Below are 19,248 nucleotides of genomic sequence, written 5' to 3'. Positions count from 1 at the left end.
GCAAATATGAACAGGAAAGGCTCGCAAAAAGTGCCTTTGGCAGCAGAAAAACCACCAAATGCACGCTCAAACACAATTTTATCAAAACCATTAATTTACCCGCAATTCTTTAATAGTTTAGCACTACATTCGATTATGCGGGCACTTGAGTGGCCGCGGATTGTTTTCCTCCTGGGTGTAACGGCCTCGGAGTCATGATAGTTCTCTCAGCCCTTCTCTACGTCAGCAGTGTGCATTCCGCCATGCTACAGTGACCTCTTACGACTCCAGCGAAGCCTTGGGGCGCTACTACTACACCAAATTTCACTTTCTCCCGTATCCGTAGTCCTCAACCTGTGTCGTTATTAAAAACAAGTATTAGTATTGACAACTTTAATTCCCAGGCTTCCACGGTATTCATTTTATGAGTTTAGTTGATGATCTCCATTTTTTTGGAGTTTGGATGGTATGGGTACAGTGTGCTACTTGTGTTGTTTTAAGGTTCCTTTCAGAGAGGAGGCAGGGATACGAATTGAACCTCGTGACTGAGGGGTCAACGTCCTGCAACCCGGCGAAAGGTTCCGTGTCCACACCTCCTTGAACTTGTACCCGCTCGCCCCTATTTACTTAACCCAATAAACATGGCAAAACCAAGTCAGCCTAGGTGTTCTAAAGGTACGAGGGCCAGGGAGGAGGAGATCTACGAGCTTCGTCATCGGTATGTGGTCCCAATAGAAAGCCTGTTCTTAATCGCCACTCCTTTATTGAATACTGTTGTTTTCTTTGTTTTAAGTTTCGTCGTTATTTGTATTTTCTGTGGTATACTGGGTGCTCAAATGAGCACGCTTTCACGGACTTTAAGTGGGGAAAAGCTATATAGTCGTGTGGGTTTATCCTTAACATTTCTTTACTTGGGTTTGGTTATCAGGGCTAAACAAGATATTACTGCTCATCTAGGGCTAATTTATGACTTTTGTCTCTTTATTGATGTAAATAGTACATATTTCTTCTGGTCTAGCATAATTATAATGTGAAAGATTACGAGTCTTTTAAGGAAAAGGCTAACCAGGATGAGAATACTTTGCATTTTGAGAACAGTATTATAACATTGTGACGCCTTTAATATACAGCCTATCATGGGGCATAAACTAAAGCATGACAGCTTCCACCTTAAAGAGATTTGGGATCTTTCACATTATGAATATGTTAGACTGGAATAGATACAAACTATCTACATCAATGAGGAGGCCATTGTCATCGGCTAGTCCTGAATTAGATATAATAATTTATTCCATTATACATAACCTAACCATTGAAGAATATCAGCCACGTCCACAAAATAAACAGCGCAAAAACCTAGGCATTAACGGTTTCAACAGTAAAACCCACAATAAAGTATTGGATAGCTCAATACGGAAAATAAAACAATACGAAAATAAATGACCGCAATTGTGTGGTAGCTGCTTGTTGAGTTAGTAACCCACCTTTGAAGCAAAATATGAGAACAAAACCATAAGGCCTAAAGTTTATATGATTTAGCGAAAAATGAGTACACCTTTATATCCTCCCTGCAATCAACGATAAATGATAAATAAACACACACAAGGTTTATCAACCGGTATGTAGTAAGATTTGAGCAATAGACATCGGGTGCGGTGGCTAATTTACCGTCCACAGAACCTACTTTCCACGAAATTCACTTAGAGAAAATAATTATAAAACTAAGATTTGCATCTATTGGTCCAAGAAACTGCCTAAAAATATCTACGAAGCATGACGCAAAAGGTAAATTAACTAAACCATTCCTGCCTCTCAACTTCTCAGTTGGGATCATTGATAAATAATGCCTCAGCCGTATACAATACTCACTTCGCACGTTTTAGATAACCGCTCGCATATGCTCCAGCATCCATCCATCCGAAGGTGTAATCTGCATCGTGTACGAAACCAAAGCAGTCACTATGGCAAACCACAGGACCATGGATTTGAGCCGTGACACACCTCGATTACCTCTATCAGCCTAAAGCGTCTTTGCGGCTAACTCTAGAGTCACATAGTATAGAATTCCAAAGAATCCACTAAGTACAGATGCAAAAAGAACCTTCAGTACTCATATGTGTACACGCACACACGCGACAACACAGACCACATAGACCAAAATATCGTATTAGAAAACAACTTATTAAACCCGATGCCAGATGTAAAACTTCATTCGACCTACACAGCTAAACAGTCCGAGTAACAGCGCCAAAAGAAAACCAAATTATAGAACACACAATTTGCCACAGAACAGGATCCCTCTCGCTTGTACGAAATTGCAGCAACATACGCATTCATGCAAAAGGCTTCATTCATGTGGAAACACATTTTAGCATAGTTGCTGACCTACCAAACAACAGTGCGTACATCTACTCCGGTTGTAAGCGCACGATGCCCCCGGACTCTACTTTCCAAACAAACTATGGAAATCAGCAAATAACAATCCGCAAAACTTATTAGTATCCGAAGGCGCACATAACAAATAATCCCGAGTCAAGGTAAAGTCAAAAGTGTAAACGTCAGGATAACCAAAGTACCAAAACCTATGTTTAAATAAAATAGGATCGTGGTCAACCGAAGGTTTAACAGAGGCAGAACTAGAATTCCAATAGTATAAAAGCCTTGTTGTGGCTGCCGCCAAAACAGGTAAAGTTACTAATAATATATTATAGAAGTTAAAAGATACGCCCAAAGCACTATTAAAATAGGAGAAAATTGTATTCGTACTAAAAATTACTGCATGAAATACGCATAAAGTTTGTGGAACTAAATATTCCCGAAATAGCAGCTCATTATAAAATAATCATGAAAAGACTGACACTATATAAAGGGTGGAGGAGGATAAAATTCCACCCACTCCCAGCAACACGCGTATTTTAATAAACAAAAACAACGCGGTCGGAACTAATAAGTACATAATTACATAAGTCGCATAAATCTCCTATTAAAGGCGACAAATATTTATCAAACCCACCTATTGAAAGAGACATTTAAATTAAATCATTGCCATACTATGATTTGCAGTTGAAAGTTAGCAACAATCTAGCTGTACGACATTACAAGGCTTTAACAAACAGGATCTCGAACCCACAAAGCCTGACCAGAAGTAATATGCTGATTGTTCGCTTAACTCTAGGCTTTGGTAAGGGGCAACTTAGGGTTCCGCCAGGTGGCCCAGCCTCTGAGCCATGTCAGCAGCCCCCCAAGCCCTACTGTATGTTGACAGTACACATTCTGCCGTAGTATCATGCCTGCCTTCGACTTCAAGTAGGACTCGAGCGATACATTGGTGGCAGCTAAAAGTGAACCCGAACCAAACCCCTCTGCAAAAGTTTCATCACGGAGCTGCTCACCTTAAGCGTATGGAGATGTCAATCCAGCTAACAGGCGATGCCTCCTTCACTGTGAAACTGTCGAAAGGACCAGTGTAATTGCAGTCAGACACAATTGAAGGCTGTCACGATCGGTTGGTGGATGCTTTTCTTACAGCACTGACTACGTTGTTATAGTCGCAAAGGGTGGGGGATGTAGGCCAAGGGTATCGGCTGTGACGATAATCAAAAGGCGAGGTGGCTTTGTAATGACTTGCTTACTCGTTTACCACTTTGTTTTGGCTTGGCAGGTACTTAAGGCTCGTCTTTCGTACTTCTGCCGGGCGGCATGATTTCCAGGTCGCTCCAGTGCCACCCCATCCGCCGGCCTTCTTCATTTCGGCATTACACACCCCGCCCTTTAGAATGCCTTCTTTCGCCTTCAAGTAGGTCTCAAAGAGCCACACACATAACAGAAGAAAATATTTCCACCACTGGGACGCAAACCGTACTGCTGATGGTTAAGTTAGAAAAACTCAAAAAAGAGTTCCATTGGGTGTAAAGGAGGAATTTTCTGTAAATTACGTTGTACGCCATTAACTCAATGAATACGTATAAACGCTGCAATAATTAATAACCCACAGCATTACCTTCGTTTAGCAGTAGGGATGTTTTACTCGACAAGGTGGGTTTTTACACACCCCTGGTGCACACCTCTTATTTCAGTAAGGCGATAGGAGCAGTGACCAACGCTACACACCAGTTGGGTCAACATCTGCTTGCAGCCATGGTCTTGGTTTTACTTTTGTGAAGTGTTTTGAGTTTGTTGAATGGAATAACTACTCTGAAGGGTCTTCGTCGCATTGGTGCTGGTCTCGCTATACGCATCTCATGTCACACAGCAGTGCTAAGCCTACCATTTGTATGCATACATGCATACAGTCTTGTGCGACAAATACATCCCATGCAATGGGAATGTATCGGTGAATAAGCGGATTTTTGCGAATCGCGATATCTTGGATCTGTTTTGCCATTCCAATCATTAATTCATCAGATGCTCGAATCACTCGTTCAAATTGTGCCTAGCCAGCAATCAAATGACCGGATTGAAGATTTTTCACATAAAGGGCTTGATGACAAAGCATATGAAAGTAGTTTTAACCAACTAACCTCGAGGCTGTGAAGACACTCGAAAGTATGCATTCACTAAAGAATTTTTCTTTCCCTTTTACCCACGTTTGCAATTATTAACACATTAATGCTACCGGCAATGACTAGAATAATCTCGCATGTTTATTGTCTGAACACAAATAGAAAAATATGACTCTGGTTAAATTTTAAGACTAACATAGTCAACATAGCCTATTCCAGCCTCAAGTATGTAAGCGTAGTTTTACTTTTCGATCATGCCCAGTGCGCGTTTGACAGTTGACCCATTTCATAAAAGAGCGCGATCTAGTTTACCATGAAGCCGTGAAGGGGGTGTGTAAGGTAATGTTTGGCACCTAAGACTTACTTCACCACCTAAATAAGAGTGGCAGCTTTTTTGCGGTACAATGTGACAAAGACTAAAATAGAATTACAATCTTTAAAAAGTGTGCCTCAGTGAATAATAGGCCTTGAAATATCTAAAAATGCATTGTCGCGCTTGCCATTTGAGTTCATTTCGCACATTTACTTTTGGAAGCATTTCTACTCTAGCAAAAATTCTGCTACTGTGCTTCCAACATTATTAGTTGACGTCGCCAAATTACATTTTTAAGTCAATATAGACCCATTTATTCACAAAGTAATTCACTTTACACGGCACAGATCCCAAAATTGAGCACATACTCTATCCTAAAATGATAAGCTTGATTTTAGAAGGCACCGCCACTTGTCTCTTAAAGATATTTATTTATTTGTTTGAAAACGATATGGTCGATTGGTAGAGATATTAAATTCACCTAAATATATGAATCCATATGGTTTTACACCATAAAAATATTACTGTACTTGGGAGCTAATGCCGGCAATCGGTTGAATCTGTATATTGGGTGGCCCTGATGTCACCACTTACGGCAGCATGTGGGGAGGATCTAACAAGGACAGATAACAACCCTGACATTGAGTTGTAAGCGCAGACGTTGTGGTGAAAAACCATAGGTGATTGCATAAACTGCCTTCCGCTGTAACGCATCAGGTCTTTCCTGAAGTGGTAAGAAGCCATAGTAGTAGGAGAGGAAACGCAGAACTGACGTACAGAAGAGGTGAGGATACTGGAAGGACCCGGAGGTCAGGTCGTCGAGTGGAAGTACAATTTGTACAGGCCTAAGTGCCCGCGCAATCAACCGCAAAGCTAGACAATCTACCAAAGCATTAAGAAGTCAAGTTCTTCGTCCAAATGTCGTCTCCCTCCAGTCCCATTGTTCTACTTCCCGCATTGGCCATCACAACGTAGTCGATACTTAAAGCTAACACCACGAACCACTAGTGCCAATCTTCGGATTTACATGCAACTGATGAGACATTTGTTGCCAACGTCACTAATCCCCTTTTCAGTGCCACTGCATCTGGTGTTTCGTTCTATCAGAGAACTGCATTCGGGAGAGGGAAACGCACTGTCCTCGTACTCTTGGAGACTGGATGATAACAATAATGATGGTGATGACGATTAACCAAGAAGAGGCCATTTCGTAATCCCTTGGCTTGTCGCATGAACACCAGCCTAAAACGAGAATCGTTTGATGAAAGAGGAGGTTTGCAAATTGCATGGGGATAATGTTTCATGTCAACACGTGCTTGTCACCCTGTCCTCACTTTAGTGCCGTCCAGCAAGATGTCTAGCTGGGTTTTATCTAGCTGCTGGGGAGGTGATGGAGATGTCGCTTGTTCACATAATTGGCACCTTCAGCCAGATACCGCAGACAGCTCTGTAGTAAGCTTTTGCAGGTGGCTCACTGGTGGTGTCGCTTTGGTTGTTAATAGAATTCCCACATAACAAGGGGACTGAGTTAGCTGCCGAAGACAAATACCATTTTCAACCCCTCTTTTAGGAGTCTCCATATATCCTCCCATCAGTGGCACATGTCCTTCTATCCCTTTAAAGGAATTCGCTTTTGCTGTCATTAACATGGTGCCCTGTGTCTTTCTAGGAGTCGAAAGAAAGGCATAGTAACATGGCAGAAATTGTTTTACCGCTGTTTACAAAACATACTGTAGAGATGTTCTTCACGGACTCGATGGTTCGTAGAGTGTTGGAAATGGTGCAGCAGGCTGTTTCATTTTTTTCACCTTGTGAATGGTTAAACTATCTCTTTAAATACCATTATTTAGTGATCATGATACTTTCTTGTCTGTATCAAAACATGTAGTTAATTTCTCCTCAAGGTATCAATTAGCTTGAAACTGAAGGGACAAAGTGAATTGTAATACTAAATTACCATTAGTAGGTCAGTGCGGAACTTCTTAAGGTGCATTTTACTTGTTGTCACAAAATTAATGAAAGCATTATTTTCACCACCAGGTGCCACTGCCACCCGCACACCGGTTCGCCAAGTCAAATCCCATTTCGTTAGGTGTGAGACTGCGCATAACCACTATGTTAGTTTCCTTGTTACTCTCTGCAACCTACTCAGAAACCTGGTCTTTTTTCTCTCTTTACTATTAGGGTTATATATCTCGCATTGTAGGGGTGCCCTTATTCTTCAGGTTCTTGTTTGCCAATTTTGGAAAGTAAACGTTGTAATAGATTGACTAGATGTGCATCGGCTTGTAGTGGTGTGTGAAAGACAAGATGCTAATACGGGAAAAAGTTCGGAGGTGCACGTGGTCAAGCATTAAAGTCCATCCTCCAGTAAAGACATATGCAATATTTAAACGTTGACGTTCAATTACTTTTAAACTCTGAAGTCGAAAGAGGTCATAAGACAAGGGCGGAATATGTGTTGCCGAAGTAGAGAAGGGCTGGGGGTCACTAGTGCGGCCCAGAGGCCATTCTTCCCAGCGGAGCTTTAAGTGGCCCGTGGGAAGAGCTAAACAAACGGGAGAAGTTTTGCATGCGCAAGTTAATCGCCTACCTCGAGTCGCTTTTCACCCATCCCTGACTCTTATTAGGAAAAATTGCACAATTATGTTGATTCGGAATAAAAAACAGTTAATATGTTCGCCCAATATTGCAGCAGAATTGAAAAGTGAGAGAATGGAATTTGGCATCACTTACAGCAATGATTTATTTAGGAGTTTTTAAAGCCCTCACTTTTATGATACTACTTCCTAACTATTATTTTGTTTAAAGCATGCTTGTAAGATATTCGTGTTTCTACATCTCTTTTTGTTTACTTTTTATGATGTATGTAATGAAGTGGGGTGTTTGTGAGGGCTTCTGCGGTAGCTGAGAAACTGGGTGGGACGCTAGTCAAATGAATGATTTTACTTCTACCTCGATCACATCACTTGATCATGAGGTAATTGTCGTGTTGGCGTTCGAATTACTTTTGTGGTGCCTCGAGTCATCCCTGATAAGGTAATGGTGTGCACAATTACAAAGGGGGGTTATTTTCTAGTGTACGGAAGAGCTGGGAGTCTGTGAGCATGATTAGGTAAACATTTTATCATGTTGGTGTTAGAACGTGCGGAGGCTGAAAAGCCTGAAAAGTAAACATACATTTTGAGCTCGGACTCTTCTCCTAAATACACTCAGCAGAAGTACGGATTGATCATGAGAGCGGAAATTTTGGGTGTGTGATCGGATGTAATACAAATGCTATGGCTATGTAAATGACACCTGATTAACTTGAATCCCTTTTGTGCACTGTACTAACTTTTTTTTTCTCATTTTCGTGACTAACCCAGTCACTTTTGAGCGACGAAAACAAGTTACCGAAATGTTTCTGTTAAAATAAACGAATATTAGTTTTTAAGAAGTGGTTTTTGCGGTAGGTTTAATACAAAGCTTTTTTAATGAAATACACCCTATGTTTACTATCTCAGGTGGTCTGGGTATTAAAGGCTAAATATTAATGTGGCCTAGGAGTCTTCCTTAAAGTTATGGTAAGCCCAAGTAGAGTGCCAGACTATATGCAACTACCGAAAGGAAGAGGTAGGAGGCCATCAGCACAACCCAATGGCCATGCTGCAGAGTGGAAATTCAACCAGCATAGACTGTATAGTCCACACGGTTAACCACATAGAGAAACAAAGTGTCCAATTACTACAACAAATTATACGGAGAGTACCAGAACGTCATACATTTGTTTCATAATGTGTACCATTCTACTTGTTATATATCAATGTCGAAATCTATTGCAGTGTTGGTATACCCACGAGGAACGTGTCGTGCCACCCTCGTCATGCTTTCTCCTCGTGGAAGCTATAAAACATCGGGGTCATGGTTTGCAATTGGGACAGATTGGTAGCACGCGTGCACTCACACGTGCGGTGAGAATGGGTCAGCATCCGCAACCTATCAGCTTTGTGTAGTTTAAGGTGACCTATTACAATGAACAGTTGCGGTTATATATACACATTGACTATCTCACAAACTCGGCTGGCTTTGACAATAGTCTGCTATAGGATGTCGGACTCACTGCAAGCAGTTCAAACCACCTGGGTTAATGGTGCATGCTTCGGCTGGCCCAATGGAAACGATCCTGACAGTGAACCAGAGTTGTCCGATGCGGTCCAGCTGCAGGCGGAAAGCAGGTATTATCTGCACCACCATCATCCCGTGGTGAAGGCAAGCCCCTCTGTGTCCCATCACGGCGACCTTGATGGAGTGCCGAAGAGGAAGAAGAAGAAGGACGAGAGAGTGGTGGAAAGGCCAGGAGGCCTGCGACTAGTCAAGTCAGCTGTCGATCTAATGCGCCACTCTGTCACCCACAGCGGGCGCAACAAGCATCCTAAGGGCGAGGGGGAGCGATTGTCAAGCGGACACTTGATGATCCCTGCCTCCTCCACGAAGTACTGGGGTGCCTGCGAAGCCTGTCGCCAGAATGTCCACTTGACGAAGTACCTTTACTGCAGGCATTGTCCCGTCGTCTGTCACGCTTCTAATCGCTGCCTGAGTAAGCTGAAACGGAAGTGTCCCTCCGTCGAGCTTGGAATACTTGGCTGGGGAGAAGGTAAGGGTTAAAAGTCATCATGCTCCCTTGTTTATTGCGTAAATTTCCTACAGAGGTGTATTAAACATCAGTACCTTACAAGATATAACTTTTTATTGTGCCATTAGAAGTTTGATCTGAGCACTTATATCTTCTCATGCGAGCCTTATAAATCAAAGCCACCTGACTTAGAGGAGTTGACAAATCCTTCTAAGCTGAGTTTGTTTGTTAAGGTATGATAAATGGCTATTTCATGCAAGTTCTGCAACCCGCTACTTCCCTGAAGATGATTAAAGGCATAGTACCAGGGCAGATTAATGTATCACCAAAGTAAAAAAGAACTTGGGACTACTATCATGCCCCAAAGGCCAGGCCACCCGGTGGAGGTACAATGGCAAGGCCCTCAGTACCTGCGTTAATTGAACCGATGAGCTAAACAAACAATTAAAGTATTAAAACCAACCAACGCTAATCAGACCCAAAACCTTAATATCGGAAATATTTCCCCAGGACTGATGGTAAAATGACGTATTAGAAAAGATGGCTTATCTTTTGCGATAGTCATAAATACCTGCCCTTGTTCAAAGTGATCTCTAACAGAAGTAGATGGCTGATAGCAGGCAGGAAATTGTAACATTAAATTATAATTCAAGGGAATATTAAGGCTTAGCTTTCATACAGAATGGTTTAGTCATTGCCTATTAGCCAGTGTGAAAAGACAAAAAGCCTCCATTAAGTGACATCTACACAAATTGGCAAAGATAAGACTAGCAAAATATCTGCCCTTGCCATGCCCATCAGGTAAGGCAGCGCCCAAGAAACTGGTGCATTTCATTATCGACTTGGAGGACGTCTACTTGGGCGGATCTTTGAGCGGACAGTCGAATACATGCGCGGAGTGCGGTCGTGTGCTAATTGCTGAGATGGGGTACTCCTGTGGCCAGACGGCGAAGTCCGAGTTGGAGATGGAGCAGGCGAAAGTTGAGGCCACCGCCCACCCCGCAGCCGCCAAGCCGATCAAGCGCCTGCGCCAGGGGCTGCGAACCCTTTTACACGGCAAATCGAATGGAGCGGGAGCACAGGTGCAGGAATGCGCCAAGAAGGTGCTCGTCTGCCATTTCACGAAGAAGCGCTACTGTGAGCGTTGCCACTGGGGCGATGAGTGGTACATCCCGGCTAACATGCTGCTCCTCAACGACTATGCGAAACACCCTGCAAGTTTTTACTTATCACCCACCGCTTTCTCCTCTTATTTGTTCCAAACACCACGTCTTGGTATCTCCAAATCCTCATATCTATTTCGCATATATTCAATGCGACGGCCATTACGATTCTTAAGAGTTGTAGGCTAATCCAGAAATTAAAGTTTTATATGCCTGAGTAGTCTAATTGGCAATGGAATGACATGCTCCCTTCACCGCAAAAGTCACGATGATTTGGGATGTGAGATAAGTTTGTGGACGCTTCGTTTGTCGACTGCACAAACCCCTTTGATATCTTAATATGCTTTATTTTCCATTAAAAAGAACCAACTTCCAGAACAAATTAAGGGAATTTCCTCTTCTAATTAAAAACGTAGATATTGCCTATGGAAATTGCATCTCGATAACTTTCCGATGTGTAAAGTTGCCTCAGTCCTACGTGTCTGAATCAAAAAAATTAAGTATAAATGCACGGATAGGCATGAGGTATCAGGACAGAATACGGTTTAAGGATGGTACTTGATGAAATGGTTTGGGCGCTCAGCTTAGATTATTATGATCATTGTCCTGAACTGTTATATAAACTTGTTTTCGAGCCTTCTTTTGCAAATGTGCACTCTTTTACAAAAGGTCGTGTTTATAATATTGCGAGTTTTCGATTAATTATGCTAAATAGTTAAAAATTGCCTTTGAAATAATCACCTTTACGACCTACACCTTAGCATCCACCGAAATACAAGCTTGCGAATCACATCTTTACCTCCAGAGGCAAATCACCGAGCCCTAGCCAACCCCCTTTGTTACCGCACATCCATCTCTCAGCATCCTTCTCGGTTTCGTGTGCGAAGGTTTAATACGGAGGAAAGGTGATAATCGCTTGGAGGAGTGTCATCAGGGGAGTACGGAAGTACAAATCGTATCACGAGCAAGTTTTTGTGGTGGTATGGGGTCGTACGTTGTCCTAGATGACTAGGGGTGGTCTTGACTACTTTTAAAGCAGAAGGTTTCGCTGTGCACGATCGAATTGTCTGGTGTCGAGCATGTCTCAGGCGCAATTGCTTGACTTTAGACAAGAGAATGAAAGCGAATAATTGGGCCTGTAGTCTGTTACACATGCACACATACAAAAGGAGGATGGCCATGTAGAAATGAATTGCTAATCCATCGATATGGCTGTTAGCCGAAGGTTGAAATCGAAAAACCACTTCTTCCTGCATCCGTCAGCAAACAGTCCCTCCCTGACTGCGCGTTTTTACTGGGTGAGGAAAGTGAAACTACAATTGACAGCTTTGACACCAATTGTTTGCTATCTGTTATTTGGTGACACCTCATATCCGTTTGCTGAACAGTCAAGACTTGGCTAGTCAAAAGAGATTAAAGAAATTTTATTCCTGTCACGTTAGCCTTAATTTACTTTAAGCAGTGTTGATACCTATTTCTTCATTATCAAAAGCAAGAGATCCTCCTGAACGTTTGATTTGCGTGAGCGATTCAAAAGCGGAATCCAGTTGTTTAAAGCGTGTTTGATGGTATGTCCCGTCACCGCACACTGCACATTCTCCAAATGCCATGCAAACTTGACAATAAGCCTTCCCAGCTTTAAGACCTAGATGAATTCGGTTCATGAAGCAGACAATCGCCAATTACGTTAGGTTCAAATCCTGCTTTATTATGATATGGGGATCCCAAACAAGAGGTCAATCATAAATTAACGCAATAAGGAGCTCTACAATTCATGCAAACAATTGTATCTCCCAAATCCCTTCAAATTACAACAAGTCATTTCAGCGAACTAGTATCGAGAATCGCAAGAACTTTTTAGTTGCCTGATGTAAACCGCTTATGATTGTTTGCTTCTATTCAAATTGCATGTTAGCACTTTTTGCAATGATAAGAAATAAACATAAGCTTTACACATGTAAGCTCGTTTGTGAATTTATTTTGTATCTTGTTCACGTATGGATAATCGCCGGTCAGTCCGATGGTGCCTTCGGTATCGGCAAGGCCGCCACGCTGGCTTGGGTCACAGGCGCGCAAAAGCCTCCAGGTGCTAACTTTGTTCACAAGTTGAGCTGCGTGCCATCTGCGACCATCCACGAAATGCAAAACGAGGCTACAGTGTTGTGTCGGACAGTCTTTTGAATAAATCTGCTCTGTGGTTTCGTTTAGTGACAGTTCGTGTCCCGTAGCTCGTTCTTTTTGTGTTTTTAGTAAATTGGATTGTCTCCTTGCTTTTTTCGCAAGTTGTGATTTACTCTTATGTTTGTTTTGAATGTCATCATAAAAAGAGAATTACGTCAAGGATAGGCTGTTGTAAAACTGGACTGCCATTTGGAATAATTGCTTCCAATTAGTCAACACAGAATCCCACAAACAATACCGAAAATTCACTAATGAAAATTTCCTTCCTCCTGACTTCATACACAACAAAGTACTTTTGCTTTCAGCCTCGGGTGCTATCCTAAGTACTGCAGCCCCAGTTTCTCCACTAGTACCAAGGGCACAGTGCACGATCTTGTATAGGGTGGCATTAAGAAAGCCACTAACGAAGTTGAAGAAGACATTCTCGTGGAAGAGGCTAGGAGCGTCCATTCATTTACCACACTTGAGTCAGTTATGCTCTGGATCTACTAAACAAGCTCAATTTTTCTGATCAGGATACTTTACCTCTTCGAAGCAGAACCTGCGGCCCCGACAGAGGAGTGCTGCTGCTCCCTGAATTTAAACATAAAGGATTTGATTAGGTTTAAAATGCATATATGTTCCATCTTTGGTGGCGAAGATAACAACTGCATTAGATTTAAAGATTCCGTATTTAGACTGAAAAGACGATTCAATAGAAGCTTATGCTTTGTAGAGGTTGCAACATTTTGACCTTCACTGTCCTTCGTGGGCAGACGTTGCAGTTATCTCGTCAAGTCTTTCTTCCCCTTTCAACGCCGTTTCCTTGTTCAGGTATCGCGTTCGGCCTATCTGCTGCTTCGTGTGCTATGGGATACTGCTGTCCTCCATGTCCCTCCTGAGTGGTACAAGGAAAACGTGCAGGCCGCCCAAGTGCTTCAAATAAGGAAAAAGTTCAAAGCCATGTCCCACTACTTCCATGCCTGCCCTTTAGCTCACACTGTTAGGGAACTCGTTGATGTAAGTTGGGTGAAAGGTGCTCACTCATCAAGGGCTGAATGCAATGGACCGCGATCCCACCTTCCATGTTTGATCAAAGTCGCTTTTCTCTTGATGAGAAAAGTCGCATCTTTAACTTCTTCCAGATTTTTTGCATAAAATTAGGTGAAAGGTACCGCATTACGACGTACCGCTTCAAGGTTGGGGAGTGCAGCCACAGTGATTGACTGGTTTGCTACAAAGTGCTATGATGAATCAAAATTACTGAATAATATTTATCTTCGTTTGCAAATTCTTGTATTGTATGTGTATTTATTCAAAGAAAAGAACAATAAAGGGCTTGATAAAAAATGCGTCTGTCACATAATTTTATTGTAATATCAGATTGGCACGAAGTTTTTCAGTCGAAATTCCACTAGTTTTACTCATTGATATTAGTTCCCTTATGTCCTAACAACTACACATATTGCCTCCAGTCCTTGATTGGGATATCGTATTTACTTTTGCCTGATGTTACAATTTCCAATTTAACGTTGCCACTTCAGGGCATAAGAGCTCCCCACCTCACTGAATGCGCGTCGCTGCTGCGCATGGTTGATGTGATTCAAATTGTCGACAATTCACTCTACGAAAAACTGGAGAGAATGGTCCATTTCCTCGAATTCCACATTACTAACTGCAGGGTATGTTTATACCTCAACATCGTATTCAGGTAGTTCGAACATTTACTTGTTTGAGGCGCCATCACTTGTGGTGTCTATTCGCCCCTGAAATTGAATTGACCATCCATTAGAGCGGGGCGTGTGAACTGAACCTCTTGAACTAAATTGGTTTGGAATCCCATTGTAGGCAAATAATCAAATCCGAATCTAATAATATGTAACCATTTATAGGATTATATCTGTAAAGTTGGAAATTAATAGCGAATTGCTAATTTTTATACGTATTGTTGACGAGAATGGCTTTATTTCTAAAATGTCCGAATTGGCTTGCCTTTGTTCAAATCACTTAATTTCAGTAGTCCACTGAATAGGCCATCATGAAAGGGAATGCCAAGTCAAGAGGTGGAAAGGAAGCAGTAAATATGTTACACAAGACTTTATTGAGTGAACATTCAATGGGAATCGCCTTAAGTTAGTTAGCTACTTAAATCTACTATAAAACTGGACCGTTGAGTTGCCTTCTCTGTCAAAAAGGACGGTTGAAAGGCAGATTCTGTAAAGCGACTTGAGAAAATACTCTTTTACCGTCAACGCATCGTGCTATTCCAGGTGCTAACTTGTGCCATTTGGCAGTCCAGTTATTTAATTTATTGTTGTTCAAAAATATTCTAGATCTGCAAAAGCGAAAATCGCAAATGTTGTGTCTGTGGAAAGGGTAAACGTCTCTTCTACCATGACAACGACGTTTGCTTGTGCCACAACTGCGGCCTCCCCTACCACGCGTAAGTGACGCCTGACGCCCTCCGATGGCATTGCGAATTCACGGCTCAGCATCGTACTCCCAGAGGTGCTCGCTGTAGGGGATAGCCCTAATTCTGCAATGAATTGCAGTTAAACCGTTCAAAATTTGGATGCGGCACCTTCCACTGTTACTACAACCAGTTTCTTTTTTCTTCCTCCTTTTATTTGCTCATAAAAGTGCTTTTCTTCTAACACTTCGTGTAAGTTTGGCTTTATTGCCTTTCTTGTTTTTGCTGTATATATCCTTTATGTACGGATCTGCAAAGACTCGTGGAAAGTTGCCACACAGGATTATAAATTATTCTTTAAATGGATGATCATATAACAGAACAGATTATTTGCGTAAGCTATTGTTTAGAAATCCACCGTTAAATTATGACTTGATGTCTAAATATTCGAAAGGCAGTATAGAACCCTTTCACTGAACAAATTAAAATGGACGATTCTGTCACGAGCCGAAATGTCTAAAGACAACTGCATTCCTTGAAGCATTCTGACCACGTAAGTATTCATCAAAGCCTTCGCCGTGAGGATAAACATTTTTGGAACTTCTGGTATTTTATTAACCAAGTAATCATTGACATTTGTTTTGCAACATATGTATTAAAACGTCATTTTTTTCCTTTTTATACACCTAGAGCCTGCTCCAAGACCAAGGATAGTAGGCACAGGTGCTGACTTGACCATAGCCCACCCCAAGATGAATCAAAGTTTGCTACTTTTACACAATTTTCCTGTGTGCTAACGTAGTACTGACAAGCTTGTGTGTTGATTTATTAAACAGAATTCCCGGCATTTTCACTGAGAGGTGAATTTGGCGTTCGCTAATTCAGGTGGTGCCCTGTCGGTGTTCAGCTCATCTGAATTACGTGAACATTAGCTGTTCGCAATAAAGTGCCAGTAATAAATAATGTATCTTTGGGATTACAAAAGTGTTTCATCCAAAAAGGCGACATTTTACGTTAGAGCGAATTTCATTCTTATGCGAAACTATGTCTGTATTGTTTTACCAATGCCTCGACGCCATTCATAAGCACTAAAATCACTCACTTAAGTGTAGATAAGGGCTAAAAGGATCTCCCAAGTCTTTTTTTTCTGAAAAAATAACTTTGGTATCCACAATGGCTGGGGAGATCTTGTGGAAAAAGGCGGAGCGACGTAACTTGACTGAGTTTGCAACGAATATTTATGGTGCCGTGAACAATTAAATTTGTCATTTTCGATTAGCTGCAAGCGCTGATCTTTCCTCAATTCGAGAACGCTTGACAGGCTCTCTTGTGCAATGATCCTGGTCACGACAGAAGTTAGACATCTGAAGTCTACGTCGGTCATTTGCAAATTTAGTTCCCAATCAAAATAAATTCTTGGAGTGGCAAATTCGTGCGATGCAGTGAGGAAGTATTAAAGGCTCTAAAGAAAGCACAAAGCCCCAACTTTTTACAGCCCCGAAAACCATATTATTCGTTACTTTAATACTTTCTCTCAAGCTTGGATTAGCGTGATTATTTCTGTCGTGCAATATATGAAAGTGGGTAGTTCAGTGTGATCAAAGAGAATCGCATATGCGATAAGTAACTGCACCTCAAAGTGTGTAGAGCATCGAGACTTCTTCGAGGGCGGGGAGAGACACAACACTCCGTACTTGGGGGCTAATTGCACGAACCGGATCCAAGCAGCTTGGAGGAGGCACAATGATGGAGACCCAAAGTGGCCCGTTACCACAGCCGAGAGTTAAACTAACAATTAACGTATTACATAGTGAACTTATTTCCTAGCCAAGTTAATTTGCTTACCATGCAATGAATACTTTACTAACTTTCACTGTTTAGCTAAATAATGATTACCAGTACTGTTAACATGCCGAGGTAAATATGTGCAGCACAAAAAAAAACGTTTTATCGCAGACTACGGTGACTAGCAGCGTGGCCTCGTAATTTCCTTAACTTTGCGTGTAGCAAAGAGAGCATTTGAGTCTGCATATTAGGCTTCCGCTCTGCGGCATGGGCCTTGGACCATGCTAGTAGTGCCCGAGCTCTTCTGTACGATACTAACGTGCTATCCCATACTACTTTGGCTTATTACGACTTTAGCAAAGACTCGGGACGGCACAACCGGGTCTATGAAATAATTCTCCCATCATTGTTTATAGTTTTAAGGGGAAGGCAATCATTAACAACCGGTTCTTTTAAAATGGGCAGTAAGTGGATTTGTACCACACATTCAATACCGAGTGCGATATATCACCATTAAGTGTTACCTAGTTTGCAAGACAATCAGGTAGAAATATTCCGACAGTATACAAATTGTTGTAGGTTGTGTATACATGATTGCTTAGGAAAATGTCATCCATGAAGTTTGTCGTCGGTTTGGAGGTATGGAACAACTGGCAGTTAATTGTAATACTTATGTTGTTTTAATGTGCCTTTCAGGGAGGAGGCAATCAGGAAATTCAAATCTCGTGACCAGATCGTCCTCCCCCTTACGGAAGACGGCGCGACGCCTCAGACCTTCCCGCGAGAAGGAGAGCTACATCAGCTTTTGATATCTCGCACTGGCCTCGTTCGCAAGGCTGCCGTCATTCTTCTTTACCAGCGCTATAGGAGAGGCCCATGGTGACTTGGATGGCTTTATGACCTCATCTCGGAGCATCTCTTCAACCAAACGGTTTACTTCTTCCAGCAAAGGAGGTGGAATACATCTGGGTGGTTGCCAAATGGGCCTAGCTTCACCAGTATCAATCTTATGCTTGACGATATTTGTTCGTCCCAGTCTTACACCTTGCCATGAGAAGATGTTCGCATACTTAAGTAGGAGCTGACGGAGTTCTTTTCTCTCGTAGTTGGAAATGTGAGTCAGCTGCGCACAAAGATCATCCAGATTGTTCATGGGAATGGCTGCAGCTTTAAAAAGGGCATTGCAGATGTCGTCTGAGTCGTCTTTCGGTGGAGAGGTATCTGTGTTGGCCCCGGTGGCTTTGTGAGTGGAAAAGGTTCCTTCTGCAAAATTTAGGACGGCTTTGGTGTTGCGTAGGAAATCGGCACCAAGTATTACGTCCCAGGCCAGTTCTGGACACACGATGCATTCTATTGTCCAAGTTTCCTTCCCTATGCAGACTTTTAATGATGTCTCTCCATCGACTAGCATCTCCCCTCTGCTGAACGCAATTTTGTAGAAGAGGAGAGGATTTTAACCCTGTTACAAAGGGTAGGGAAGGCTTGGAGGTTCACAATTGACTTAGCTGCACCGAAGTCGAGAAAACTACAGGAACCCTCATATAAGAATGGGAGCCATTTGGGAGTAGACAGGAAAGGGAAAAGGAGGGCTCACCTGGTATAGGAGTATAGCGCAGGGAAACACGGTACGAGGATGCTGTATTTGACCAGTTTTGTGGTTTCCGGAAAGTCGGGGGCCCCCGGAGTTCCTGCCGCTTCTTGGTTGCGAGCTTAACCAATTGATCGAGCGAGTTAGTCTTTGCTTCGCAGAGCTTCTCAGCCAAGGCGGAAGGTCGGACTCGGTGCTTAATCTGAACCGTAACCCAACTGGCGATCTTGTTTGGGGGGCAGCCGCGGAACGCACGTTCCGCCAGGAGTTGGAGGTTCCTGGCGTACTCTTCGTCGGCCTCATCAGCTTTTTGAAAACGCTGAAAGAAGTCCCTAGCCGGGGTTCCCTCCTCACGATCGATGACCAGCTGAGCCAATGTATCGCAGCATTGGTCAACGTTCGTGTCGTGGGTGATGCCAGATCCGACTGCGGCCACGAATAAATCATGCGGGAGGGCGCGAAGGATAAGAGGTATTCTTTGACAACAGGGATAGAGAGGAAGGTTGAATTTGGCAGTTAAGAGCCACTCTTCGGAATTCTTATCTTCCTCGAAAGGGGGTAGGGCTGCGGGCGCTGCCACCAGTGTGGAGCGAGACTCATCGGTCTCTGCTTCCCTATTCCTAGCGTTCCTAGACAAGCCCGGTTGATTAGCTTTGGACATCTTTATTAAAGGTGACAAGATGGAGAGGGAAAATACAATGTTCAAGAAGGAGGGGAGCCGCAGTCACTAGGT

At 42.6% G+C, this 19,248-nt stretch overlaps 3 protein-coding genes across 3 annotated transcripts in view; 1 reads left to right on the top strand and 2 right to left on the bottom strand. All coding sequences in view use genetic code 11, as the record gives it.

Annotated features, from left to right (window-relative positions):
• EGR_02326 (Nuclear distribution protein nudE) overlaps positions 1-3,710 on the bottom strand; it is a gene marked incomplete at both ends in the record, with an annotated part of 20,779 nt that extends 17,069 nt beyond the window's left edge. The window contains 3 exons of the mRNA XM_024491575.1: positions 1,849-1,938; positions 2,556-2,673; positions 3,665-3,710. Coding sequence (XP_024354081.1) covers positions 1,849-1,938; positions 2,556-2,673; positions 3,665-3,710 — 254 coding nt within the window. The remainder of the gene's footprint in view (positions 1-1,848; positions 1,939-2,555; positions 2,674-3,664) is intronic.
• Positions 3,711-8,883: 5,173 nt separating this feature from the next.
• EGR_02325 (Pleckstriny domain-containing family M member) lies at positions 8,884-15,179 on the top strand (the record flags this gene model as incomplete). The annotated part of the gene is made up of 6 exons (XM_024491574.1): positions 8,884-9,430; positions 10,211-10,684; positions 12,679-12,785; positions 13,567-13,752; positions 14,277-14,414; positions 15,066-15,179. 6 exons carry the CDS (start codon positions 8,884-8,886, stop codon positions 15,177-15,179), a joined length of 1,566 nt encoding a protein of 521 aa, XP_024354080.1.
• A 2,541-nt stretch (positions 15,180-17,720) lies between these two features.
• EGR_02324 (Retrovirus-related Pol polyprotein) lies at positions 17,721-19,176 on the bottom strand (the record flags this gene model as incomplete). Its single annotated transcript, XM_024491573.1, has 2 exons — positions 17,721-18,190; positions 18,522-19,176. The coding sequence occupies 2 exons, from the start codon at positions 19,174-19,176 to the stop codon at positions 17,721-17,723; spliced, it is 1,125 nt and encodes a 374-aa protein (XP_024354079.1).
• Positions 19,177-19,248: the final 72 nt, after the last annotated feature.

The sequence above is a fragment of the Echinococcus granulosus genome (genome assembly GCF_000524195.1).
Source record: "Echinococcus granulosus chromosome Unknown EG_S00010, whole genome shotgun sequence".
Lineage (NCBI taxonomy): Eukaryota > Metazoa > Platyhelminthes > Cestoda > Cyclophyllidea > Taeniidae > Echinococcus > Echinococcus granulosus.
The sequence above is the reverse complement of the archived record's forward strand: the minus strand, read 5'-3'. Positions and strand labels throughout refer to the sequence as shown.